The 13,431-nt window shown below is 48.5% G+C and overlaps 1 protein-coding gene across 1 annotated transcript in view; it reads right to left on the minus strand.

Moving 5' to 3' along the window:
* AFF3 (ALF transcription elongation factor 3) overlaps positions 1–13,431 on the minus strand; it is a 478,488-nt gene that overhangs the window by 105,126 nt on the left and 359,931 nt on the right. Inside the window, exon 9 of the mRNA XM_087823693.1 lies at positions 956–1,007. Within this exon, the coding sequence (XP_087679819.1) occupies positions 956–1,007 (52 nt within the window). The remainder of the gene's footprint in view (positions 1–955; positions 1,008–13,431) is intronic.

Below are 13,431 nucleotides of genomic sequence, written 5' to 3' on the forward strand. Positions count from 1 at the left end.
CCCTCTTCCCGGACACTTCTGTTGGCTTTTCCTTCACCTCTGCACGCTGCGCATTATTTACATTCACACGTCGAGGCGGCTGCACCGCCTGCACAGCGCCCCACGATGCCTTTATTTACAATTCCCTCTCCCCAGATCGAGTGAGCAGCGCCCGTGGCTGTGGTGCATGTAAAAGTGACTCAGAAAAAACCCTCTGTGGGTCGTCTTCGGACCTACCACATTTAGCCAAACCTGGCAAAATACGGCACAGGTAAAGAGGAGGGGGAAACAGAAGTGCAGGGAGATCCGTCTTCAGTGTTTGCAGACCTGCTTTAAAACACAAGCGCTGCCTCAAGAACTGAGGTCAAAGTGATGAATGGTGAGTGGATATTTTTTCACTTTAACTGACTGATCAGAAGAGTATTTACCAACCCCGGCTAATGTCTCGAGCCGATAAATCAACACCGAAGAAGAACATTTGAAGCCCATTTATCATTCCAGACAAACCGGCTATTCTGAGCACGACTCTCCTATTTATCACCAGCGCACCTCCATGCGTGCGTCGTCTCCATGTTAATCACGCCTGTGTGAGGCGCCTCGGTGTTTAATGCGTGCAGCTTGCCTGTTGCGTGCCGACGAGGTGAAGGTCACGTCTGACCTCCAGAAGGCCAGTTCGCTTTTCAAAAAAAGAGGCTCTTTCACACTGAAGCCTGACCCCAGCCAGCTTCCTTGTAAACAGCTGTTGTTGGTTTAAATGCCATGAGGGGCACAGACTTGCAGTTTTAAGGGAAATTAAGGTCAAGACAGTTTAACGGACTCGCCCAAAGACACTGAATCTTGTCATCAGCCAAGGACACCCAACATCATAGAACATGATATTTCAGCATTTGTATGACTCAGTTAACGTCCAGGACAGTCTACCAGGACAGGGTCATCGTGTCATGTTCAGACAACACAATGCCAAAGGTGATCTCACCTGTTCACTCTCCTCTTCATCACTACTCAGCTTGAGGTCATCTTCGAGCATTCTGGAAGAAGGAACAAAGAGGTATGGGTACTTAGCAAATTCAGAATAATTTATCCACAGAATACCTGAATCAGAGCAATGTTTCAGGAATAATGCTATTTGATTTACTACTTTGAAAAAGTGGTCATTTTAAGCCCTTTTCCTGGGATGCACTTAGACGTAACAAACTGCCACATCGTGAAAATTTACCCTCACAATAGTCCCGGCGAAAGATGGGCTGCTTCCAGACTACGAGGCTAAAAACACAATCACACAGGCGCTTTTTTGTGTGAAGCTGATCCCACAGTTACTTGTTCAGGTTTCCCACATGGTAGGTGCCGTGCTACGTGTCCATTTCCTCTCACGGTGGACAGGATTAGAGGGCAGGGAGGACTCTGCTGAGGCTAGAAAGCAATACCCCCGAGTGTGAGCAACAGCCGCTCAGCGTCCCACCAGCCAGAGATCTGGACACACCTGCCCAAGGTCCTGCTGGGCAAGGAAAACCAGGAGAAGACCTTTCAGAAAGACTCTGAAGGCAACGCCCCAGTGCCCCTGCATCCCTCGGATCTGTATGACAGCAAACTCTTGGTCCATAAAGGTAAAACAAACAAACAAACAAAAAAACCACTTCAAACCCTATGGTTTCTGATGATGATAAAATGATATTTTTATCAGCATTGCTGAATTGTTTCTTTAAAGAACAGTTTTCAGATTAAGTCATTTCAAAAGAAATCTTACTCAGGAACACGCTCTGTAATGAAATGAATGCAGAGCTATTCTGTTGGGGGCGGGAGTGTTTTTATGATGAACCCTGCGCACCAGGGATCACTCTGAAGGCCCCGGAGCTGCTTGCTCCAAAGCCCTCACTTTCCGCCTTGAAGGTACCTTCCAAAGACTGTCCCCTAAAATGTGCCTCGATTCCTTTAAAAGCCAATGATAGGCCTATCATCAGTATATTCCTCTGAATATTTTAATAAGTCATTTTGGGGTGAACTCGAGGTAAAGTCCTGCCAGGATGTCACATGGGCGGAGTCCTTCCCCAACGGCTTCATGTTTGGGGCAGGTCACTTAACTTCCCTGCTCTGGCCCTATTTGTAAAATGAAGGTGATTCTGGGCAATCTCTAAGGTCTAACCCTGCTTTAGATTCCGTAAGTCTGGGAAATAAATTTGCCCCCACTTTGTAAAGTAGGAAAACTCTTGTATTGTTCTAGACAGCACAACTGAGGAACTGCTAAGCAGTGTTGGCCTCCCATTGAAGCCATAACCGCCAGGAGGCCACGTCTGATTCCTCACAGGCTACGGCTATTCTACCAGCAGCAAGAAGTCTCATTCGCTCATTATTTAAACCTCAAGCAAGCACACAAAACATCGGCAAAGGCTTTAGTGCTGTGCCCCCGCTGCTCTTCATGCCCGCGGGCATGCCATCCATTCCCCTGGGCCTTAGGAACTCGTACACACGGCTTCAGAGAGCAGAGACACGCGGAGATGTATCTGAGCCTTGTTTGGGAAGAAGCTAGGGAGGGGACGGTGTTTTCTTTGTCCCCGAGTCCCTGGTGACTAGCACAGACAGGGTACAATGCCAGTTTGCTGGCTGGGCTGGGGCACCGTCCCCAAGACTACTTTCCTACCAAAAGGTACACATGCCTTTCTGATGAAAACTACAGGAGAAGCAGGCCCGCTTCTCGCCTCCAGCCCTTGCTCCCTCTTTTGGGGTAAACTGCCAACTACAGTTTGGTTTAATCTCACAGACTGCCCTTTGAGCAGCTGGTGTTTTAAGTGTGGGTGGTCCTGTCAGTGGCTAGGAAAAGGTAGGCAAGAAAGAACACACACAATTGTTGCTCACAATCCTCTTGTTACATGGAAGTCATGTCAGGGGCGACAGAGAAGCTTCATCTTTATATGGGCAATCGCGCGCACAGATCTAAGGCCACTGTCAACTGGAGCAGGAAACCCCAAAACACCCCAAAGCAAGGGATCTTAGCTTGGCTGCAAACCAGCCACAGGACTGGGTCACCACATGGAGCTGGCGTTGCTGAAAGTAACCACAATGGAGGAAACAGTGCTGCAGGGTCTCGTCTAAGGCAGAGAGTACAGCTCAGCTTTGTTGATTTTAAGCATGTGCCAAATGCGTAGACACCTAAACACGTTTCTGGTCAAATCTCACACTGCCCCTCACATCCCCTGATCCCAGGCAAGTCGCACCCCTGGACCTTGGCTTTGTCGGGCCTGAGGTAAGGCTCACCTACCTGGTCATCACTCGGAGGAAAAGCAGCCCGAGACCCACCTCGCTTTGTGAACAGTATGATTCTACCACTGAGTCATCGCTCATATACACACCAGGAGTGTAATGTGTTTCTGGCTAATACCTGAACACTGAGGATTGAATGCAAAAATAGTCTGCATTCACCAGAGACTTCAGGAGAAGTCAGAACCCAGTTAAACTTCAGAAAGCCTCAGAATCTGCGGAAAGGGCAATGGAAACACTGAGTCAAACAGATACAACCACGGTGATTCTGGATCTGCTGTCCCCAGCATGTGGGACCCAGATCAGGACCAGACAGTCACCGCCACTGTGAGCCCCCATCCCCAACAGACATGTCGCCTAGAGAGCTGAGGCGCCAGCCATCTGAGAACATGACCAGACCCTCTGCTCTGACCTGACAGTCACAGCAACGTCCCCGTGGCTCAGCTTCCAGAGCACAGTGCTTGTTCCCCTCACCACGTGTTTCAGTTCATAAAATGCCCACTTTTACTGATGGAAATATCCGAGTGGCCTCTCAGAGAGCCTGAGGAGGAGCTGAAGTGCATCTGAGGTTACAGCCAAACAACAAAACATGGTTAGAGAGAGAAAGAGAAAAACGGTGACATCCACAGCACCCTCTGAGCCGTCCATGCTTGGTGGGCGGCCAGACCAAGGCGGGGCAGCCTCCACTGGAACAGTCCATGGCACTGCTGCAGCCGGGCCCCCAATGCCAACCCCACCCCCACCCACATGACAACACTGTTATCATCTGTTCTTTTTCAAGAGGGAACAGACTGTAATAAACAAGAACAAACAATAAACAAACAAAAGTTTTAAACCAAGAGTAAAAAGAAAATGCAAACTAAGTGTTGGTTAAGCCAGGGAATCCGGGTAGGGGACCTCTGACTACGTTTCTGAGAAAAGGAAGGCAATACTGATGCCCGGAGGGCAGAGGACAGCTTGGAGTGGGTCACCTGCACACAGGTACAGGGTCCGTGCTTTGGCACGGCGTCAGCTAGCATGGGCACCCTGCCACACCCGTACATCCACACTTACACTGGAGAGTCCCTGGCCTTCAGCCAACGATGCGACCACCCGCAGCCCCTCCCCTGCACATCCTCAGAGCCCTCCCAGGGGACCGAGCTCCTGTCAAAAAGCAGCAGCTCTCAAGGTTGAGTGGACGTTCTGGCCGGGCCTGCTGAGCACGTTCTGGACATCACCTCATTCAATCTCCACAGCAGCTCCTCTGGGGTGGGCACCACTGGGCAGCGGGCTCGGTGGTTAGAGCATGGGTGCTGGGGTCAGACTGCCCAGGCTGAGTCCAGCATAGAACCTGGCGCCGAATGAGCACTCAATAGGTGCTCACTTTCATTAACACTCCTTTTACCTGTGAGGGTAAACTAATGCCGTGGGGCATTTAAGAAACTTGCATGGGTGAACAATTTAGGAGACAAAGATGTTTCTGCAATGAAGCCTGACAACGAAGGCTCTACTTTCAGGCCATTTTGAAAAGAAAAGATGCTGCCGTCTGGAGGCTGTGGAGGGGGAATATATTTTAGGTTATAACTGGAGCAGTGGTTGATTGACCTGAGGTGACTCTATGTCTACAGAGGGCAGACCACATGTCTGTCAGCCCAAGAGCACAGGGAGATGGGCCCTGGGAGCCCCTGGCCAGCCTCACGGCCAGGAGTCACCTTAGCAGGACCCACTGCCTAATGACAACAGGGACACTAAAATAAGATAGACAAGGTCAAACTTTGGATGGAGGGCCACTCTCCATGGGAAGCACCCGTCTCCCAGGGCTGGCTCCCTCCCATACTGCACTTAAACCAGCACTGCAGTTGTAGCCATTTCTAAGAGCCTTATCATTGTAAAGCCCTGACGTGTGTAATTCTAACAGAACCAACTGCCTCATCGGTAGAGATGTTCCTTTAGGGGCTCTCAGAAAGGAGGGAAATTCAACGCAACCCCAGCAAGTTTAATATTTGATCACGGTAACTTCCCCGTGTGCATTATTTTTAATCGAGCCATGGACAAGTGCATGCTGTCGCTGGTGCTTATGGTTTTAGGTCCCAGCAGTCTCAGGAAGCAGAAACAGCATCCTACCCTTAACAGATGGCCAACTGTGTCTCACACTCATCTGTATCTTACACAGGTACTGCTAACGGGCACTTTACCTGCAAATGTAACGGCAGTCATTTCACAGAGCAGTGGTTTTTAATTACTAGGATTTCCCTGGAATTACTTGTCATTTGGGGCCCTTAACAGATCTGAAGCCTTTAGTCCTGTAAAGTTCATTTCATTTAGGTATATCTTAATGGCTTTTAAAAAAATCCGAGTTTTAATTGAGCTGCTTGATTTTCACATTTGTTTCTATAGCTGGTGCGACTACTATTTCCCCCTATTTGAGATTTAAAGCCAAAGACAAATGTTTATGACTCCTCATTAAACATATTCATATATGCAAATATCTATTCTAGCAATTAGCAATGCACGAGTGCCTATTCGTTATGTTAGTACACCCCTCTGAAAGTGTTCCCCCAGCCATCATCTCTGCTGTTTGGAGCACGGGAGGGAAAGCTGTAAGACTCAGTGCTGCCATCTCCCTGGCTTATTTTCATAAATAGGGGACCCACCCTCCTCTCTGCACTTGTTTAGAAGAATTTAGCTCATGCTATTCCAGTTAACTGGGCACCAGGACGTCTAGGGTAGGCTCACACTGGGGGGTTGGTGATGTGGTGTGTCTGAGGCACATGAAATAACTCAGTGTGGAAACAAATGGAGAAATCCGGAACAAGACGAAGGGATGGCCTCAGTGACCTAAGAGTTCCCCACTCTGGTATCTTCCTATCCAGCTTTTGAAGCCATGGTGACTGGTAGGGAGACAGTGCTTGCTCACACACATCTCCTTCCTGGACTTCTCTTTCTAGGGTCTGTTCTGGCTGTCAACGAAATCACAAAAGGTCTGCTTCTGCCATGTCTATCCAGGGGCGAAGGTTCACTCTACCTCTTCTGTTTACAGCCTTATTTTTTCTTAAGAACAGTAAGTTCCAATGGTCCTTTTTCCCCACTTACAAGCTGAGTCCACCTGCCACCTTCTACACAGGCCTGGGGACAGAGTCTCATTTCCTACCACTTAAGATCCTCAAAAACAGCAATCTCATTTAGGAAACCTGCCAAAGCCTGGTGAGAGACAGGATGAACCCGTGTTTTGAAATCCCAACTGGGCAACAGCTTTCCAGATAGGACCATATCTAGTATATTAATATAGGATAAAGGGAAATGAGAGGAGAACAGAGCTCAGTACTAATAAAAGGACACAGTCAGTGGCATCAGAGTGTGGGGTGGTGGAATGAGTCCTGAAATGGCAGCCACAGCATTTTAGTCTGTGTTTTGTCCCTAACTAGCTCTGTGAACTTGGGAAAATCATTTGAGCTCTCTGGACATCATTCCACCTCTCTAAAATGAAGCCTGGGTAAAATGACCTTTATGGTCTGAATCCCATGGGTCTGAATTCCACGGATCTGCGCCTTTACCATTGGGTGGGAAGTCTGGGAAGACTGCTGGAGATTGAGGAGGGAGCTGGAAGGAGAAACCAGCACACAGCTGCAGGTGCCCACAGGAGGGGTACACTCATGAGTCACAGCCCCGGAGGCAGGACAGAACAGGAGGCAGCCTTGCAAATGCTGCAGCTGGCCAGAGGCTGACCAGGTGGCAGGGGAAGTCTATACACCAGTTGCTCTGGGTTGTCCCCACTTCTCTTGGATGTAGTACAGACACATCTCACCAAAGTGATTTGAAATATCCCAGGTGGTGGTGGTGTTTTTTAGTTGTGTATTTTTAAAACTCTGCTGGTTGTTCTCACTTGGAATTGCAGTTGTAGCTGGGGTGCCAGGCAGCCCAGAAGAAACTCTTTGTCCGGGAGAAATGGAACACTGGGCCCACTTGCCTTGAACATCCCACGACTCGTTCCACCCAGGAAGATGTAAAATGCCACACACAGTTCATGTGATTGTAAAAATATGAAAACGCTCCGTCTTTTCCATTTAGGGCAAGGCCGACCACGGTTATAAAGCAGCATTCTCCAAACATAATTAGACCTGAAAATTGCTTTCCCCTGAAAGAATTACAGGGAGAGGGCTGGACCTACTCGATGATTTCTATCAAAAACCGAGGCTTTCGAAAGAGCACTCTGAGAGCGAACACTTTATCCTCAAAGATGGTTTTGAAATTCCCGTCCTTGTTCCTTACGAGGCCGCCTAAAAAATTAGTTTCTGAACTCGATGTTCTCGGTGTTAGAGAATTCGTTTCGAAGGCTTCATGAATTCAAGTATAGCGTGTGAAAGAACAGGACCTTTTCCGAGCAGACACTAGAGGGGAGGTTGGAGGACCATGGCAGGGAACGAGTTTTCTCGGCTGCACAGATTCAACAATGGGCATTTCTTTGCTTAACCTTCTTTGCAGGGGACTCTGTCCCTAACGAGAGGAAAGTGAGATTTGTACGGATTTGGCTCCAGTGTGTAGGTTGGATATTAATTGCTTGTCAGTAAATCAGTAAGCGATTAATGGCTTGCTTATTTAATTGATAACTACGTGCTTTTTGATATGTTTTTATTGATTTTTTAGAGAGGAAGGGGGGGGGAAACATCGATCGGTTGCCTCCCGTATACGCCCTGACCAGGGATCAACCCTGCAGCCTAGATATGTGTCCTTCTTGGTGCATGGGATGATGCTCTGAGCACCAGCCAGGACTTAACTGATAACTCTGAGAGGGAGAATGCATTGCTTCTAGAAGGGTCACATGTACAGTAGGTTCAGGTTTGTTCTTTGGTTCACAACACCAGGTTTGAATTTTGTGGCTAATGTTATTGACAAGTTAGTTGCTAAGACAGCCCCTAATTAAGAGACTTATTTGAACAGATAAACTGTCAGGATTAGACAAGAGAACCAAGCATAATCTCCTAATTAGCAAATGCATGCACTGTAAGCTACACGGGCCTCACATATTGCCTGAGTACCGCATAACACCGTGTTCTCTAAACTTGACTGGGTGTTAGAACCCCTTGGGATCTTTCAAAGGCATCGCTGCCTGGCTCCCACCCCACCCCACCCCATATTCAGATGTAATAGGCTTGGGTTTGGGAACCACTACATAACACAGAACTGGAGAGAGAGTCTGAAAGGCTAAATGCCTTGAATAGCTCTGGACCTTGGATAAAGCTCCCAATTTGGAGTTTTAGTTTGTCCATTAATAAAGCAGGATGACAGTGGAGTCTCAAGCAAGACAATAAAGGTGAAAGCACGGTGCAAACTGTCGAGCCTCATAGGGCTTCCTCAATGCGGGGTTAGCCTACCCGGGGTGCTCGAACACTGATCCACGGGCTTCCGCCCCGAGATTCTGACTTAATTGGTCTTGGATTGAGCCCGGGCATCAGTATTTCTGACATGCATGCCAGATGAATCTCATTCAGCCAGGGGTGGGAACCAGTTTTAATCTCAAGTGAATCACCTTCCCTTAAAGCCATCTCCAACCCAGGGGACAGAATTCTTCGGACTTATTTAATGCATTAGCTAAGATAATGCCCAGATGTAGTGCATTGTACTGGGACCGGCTCCACCTTTCCCCCTGTGCCCTCTGAATGAGACTGCTTCCAGGGGAGGGGTGTGTTTCCTCAGTGACTACGAGAAGACACAAACCCATCCTTACTAATAAGTTCAGGGATTCTCTCAGGGACACTCAACTGCCAAATCAAACGGACACCTTTGTTTCTCTCTCGTTTGACGGCTCTGATTTACATGACCTTATGTGACACCCCTTCCTTGAACAGCTACCTTGCACAGCTTCTCTACCTCTCCAGGTTCTCTCTGTCTTTGACTTCCCCTCTCCTCCAAGCATTTCCACCTTCCAGTCACTGGCATCTTCCCATCTCTTCATCTCCTGCCAAGGATGCCATCTATGACCTTGTACTCCAAGTGCCAACTCCACAGGGCACCCCAGAGCTGGAGCCCAAATAAGTTGATCTCATTGGGCATCTTCAGTATCTAGTAAAATGATGGGCACAGAATAACCACACAGTGAGTGTTTGTTGAGCAAAGAAATGTGCCTCCACCTTGATTTGCCCCAAACCAGACCCCTTACCTCCCTACCTAAAATCCACCGTCCACTGCTGAATTCTGTATCCAGGTCTGTGGCCCTGCCACTCGCCTGGTCATCTGCACATGGCTTCTGACTTCCTCTCTGTCCTTACAGACAATAAAACTCTTAGGTGTGTCTGCCCTATTTCTTGAGCTCTCTTTTGAACCCAGCTCTTTCTCCGTCCCTTATACCGCTTCCGTGGACCTTTCAGGTTCTCAGTATACTAGCGTCCTTCCTCCCTGCAGTCCTTTCCCTGGGTCCTGTTTCCCATCTTGCTGCTGACCACCTACAATCTAAACGCACAGTCTGCTGCTTCCTAAGGCGCACAAGGCTCCTGACCGGGCCTCAGGCCCCTGCAGCTGCTACCCTGTCCTAGCCCTTCAACTCCATTCTGGAACAACAAAAACTACGCGTAGGTCCACTTCTCTGCCTCTTGGCCTGGCCTCTCCTCTGGCCTGAAGTGCCCCTCTTGCTGCTCATCTATTACTCACCCTTCAAATGCCACCCCAAAGGGCACGTCTTCTTGATGCTCAGTGACCTTAATTAGTGTCCCTCTTCTGTCCACATCTATCAGTGCACTTGCCACCCTAGGTTGTAACTGCTTGTCTTCAAGTCTGTCTTATCTACCTGACCCATGGTCTCTCCCAGGGACGTATCTGGCTTCATTCCTCTCTGTGTCCCCAGGGCCTGGGGGACAACGGTATTTATTTAATTAAAAAAACATAAGCACACACTCCTGCCTATTAGGAGCCAAGACCTATAATTACACAGAAAAACTTGATCCATGACTCCAAATGGAATGGAGTAGATTTAAAATATACCTTTAATGAGCTGAGAAATAATGAGCTCAATTAAGTTATATAAAAACTTATTTAAAAAAAAATCACTTAAATTTATAGTAACTACACATTTGAAAGCTCATTGTCTATTAACTTCAAAAACAAAAAGCATCAGGCACATTTGTCTAGTACAGAGTCAGCCCAACGACGGAAGGGTGCAGATGGACACTGGAGAAGCCGGGGCCATGCGGCCGAGCGGCTGCTGAAAGGTAAGTGGCCGCCCTGCTGGCCGCACGCTGCTCGCCGAGTCCCTGTAGGAGGCTGGGCATTGTAGGTACTCTTTACCGGGTCTTCCCTAGTAAAAACTTGGCTTTTGAAAAAATATATGTGGCTAATGGCATCTTAAAATTTTAAAACAAAGAAAATTTAACTTGTGTTTTGAAGAGTTTCTACACAGGCATAGTGGGGTTTTTTATTTTATATTTTTTCCAGTTTCCTTGGTGGCGGAGGTGGGAGCAGGGAGGGCCAGGGGGATCGGGGAAGGACAGACAAGGTGCCGGTGTGCCGTACGCGGTGTCACACTGGGTGCGTCCATCTGAGCGTCTTGGGTACGTGAGAAATGCATGGTTAAGGGACTCACGCTTGCTTGGCTGTGACGTTGTCTGGAGCCTAGAAAACCAGGAGTTGAGGCCCAGCACGTCCTTTCTAGCCCTGGTAGGGGCTTCCTCCCTGCCCTTTTTCCGTCTCTACCAAATGAATCTCAAGCAGAATCTCCTTACCTCCCAACCTGCTACCATGTGCTCCCTGCTCCAGAAAAATCTCAGGCTGCCAGATTACCAAGGCTGGTCTCCGGGCAGGCCGTGCCCAGCCAGTGCACGCTCCGCCCAGGCTGAGTCAGGGTCAAGGGGGAAATTTAGAATCTCGTTTGTCACCGAGAGCACCGTATAAGATCTTTCCATGGACCTGTGCCCAAATTATTTTCATGAAAAATGCAGACCCCATAATAAAGCTCTGCCAAACACATGTGCACCTGCTGAATGCGTTGCAGCCTGTAGTGGGGGGACAGTGTCATTCTGGAGCATCCAGTGTTGCTGATGCTCTTGTGCCCTTGTCCCCACAGGGTGTCTAAGATGGTAGTTTCTCTGCTTTTGCTCCCTGCCTTCCCCAGAGGAATCCTTCCCTCAAAGCCAGTGAAAGAACTCAGGCCACCAATGAGCTCATGCACCAGGAACAGCCTCTTAAACGGCATTTTAGAGGCAATGGGGCTCTGGTTACAATCGAGGCGAGTGGTTTATAAACGTCTGTTGTTGGCACACCCAACCGTTTCTTCAAAGGAAAACCTGTGAAGGAAGGCAGGGGTCCCAACAAGCCTCACAGCTACTACCCTTCCCACCAGGAAACAGCACTGTGAAGGGCGAGCGGCCACCCTACCATCAGCGAGAGGGAACCGACGCCCAGAAAAGCCGGATTCTTGAAAATCAATGTTCTTTCTAGCCCCAGATACAGCAAAAGCTGGATGTGCCCCAAACTAATTTCATATGGGAATACTTTACATACCACTAGGATTTCTTATCTAGTATCACCATTTAGAGTAATTATACATTTTTTTTATCAAAGGAAAAACTTAAACCTTTTTAGAAATCAAGGCGATTTCAGCCAAAGAAAATGAAAGAGTTGGTGGGAATTACAGAAATGGCATTGACTCCTGGATCCTGAAACGTGCCCCTCTGAGGTTCGTGGCTGGTTGCTGGGTAACAGGAGATGGTTACTGCATTCCCCCAGCACGACTCTTTTTGTCCTGTGATAACAAGCACTTCTTTCTATCTTTCCCTTATCACTGGAAAATAAAGTCCTCGATTTAAAAAGAACAACAACATGAACATGGCAGCCAGCGACTCTGGTACCTTATTTATACTCCAGCTTGGCAAATAAGCAAAGCATCTGTTTCATTTCCCACTGCACCATTATTTCCAAGGTTAAGGTATCTTATATAAAATCCAGACTTTTCCCTGTGGAAATGCACCTTTCTCACCCCTCAATGCTTTTCAGAACTCTCCAGCCAAGAAACCAGAGATGGGGGCTTCAGACTTTCAAAGCACTTTACGGACTCAGGGTCAAATTCAGACTGAAGGGAGACCCATCTGGCTGCCCCTGTCCCGCTAAAGGTGCAACAGGTCTAAGAAGGACAGGCACAGCTAATGTGAGCCACGAGCAGGTGTCACACTGGCAGCCCAGGGGAGGCTGGGTGCTCTGGGTGTGAGTGAGTGACGGCCCGGTTTCTGGCCCAGCCTTCTGTACTTGCTTGGTGACTTGGTGCTAACAGAAGCTATTTCTTTTTCCATAAAGGAACAAAGGAAATACTCTCTTGGAATTATTCAATTTGAAAAACAGTATGTGTATAAGGGCTTCCGTACTCGCAGGAACAGAACGTTATCAGAGCTGTCATTTGGTTACATGGCACACTGTGTTGTAGAACTATGACATTTACCTACTACAGCCTCGAGCCTCCCTTTCCTTCAGCCTCAGAGTGCAGCTCTCGGCACCGACCCAGCACCTGGGCATTTTTTCTGCAGATGCTCCTGTTACTTGCTGCCTCGTCTGCCCCATCCTGCCGTCTCACATGGCTGGGCCAACCGCTCCTTCGCAGGTTTAGGGTAGTGTTTAGGTTTTTGATCCAATTGTTAAGATTTATCCCAGAAGTGGCTGAATGCTTTGGCCACTTGGGCAACCAGTAAGAAAGGTTACATTTCTGGGCCAGGAGCAGGCAAGCATCCACACCTCCTCAACGACCTTCCAATGCCCAGCACGCCTCCTCAAAATACAGCTCTTAACCCCTCACGTTACAGGAAGTTGCTGGCACCTGCGCTGGACAAAGTGCAGGATTTGCAGTTACTCTGAGACTCCAACTCTGTCACTTTTAGCTCTGTGGCCCTGAGCTAAATGATCCCTGTTAGGCCTCCGCTTCTGAGAGGAACTGAGAATGAAAAATACACAGCCCCTCAACTTTAAAGGATTATGGGGAATTGAGCGAGATGCTGTAGACAAAAGTACTCAGCAAATTTTGGAGCACGGAATAACTAGGAGGGATTATGACGACATGGGCTCAGAGCCTGGCTCCAGAAGGATCACGCTAGATGGGAACTGAATATAAGGGCCACCAGATAGCCGCCAATTCCTGGTGCCTTGACAGTTGTCCAGAGGCCATGGAGAGGAGGAAGGGCTGGCAGGCTAGCTGTGGGCTCAGCAGGCGCCAATCAGCTTTCCTAATTGACACCGGGCTGAAAACAA

The sequence above is a fragment of the Miniopterus natalensis genome, chromosome 13 (genome assembly GCF_054644295.1).
Source record: "Miniopterus natalensis isolate mMinNat1 chromosome 13, mMinNat1.hap1, whole genome shotgun sequence".
Taxonomy (NCBI): Eukaryota; Metazoa; Chordata; class Mammalia; order Chiroptera; family Miniopteridae; genus Miniopterus; species Miniopterus natalensis.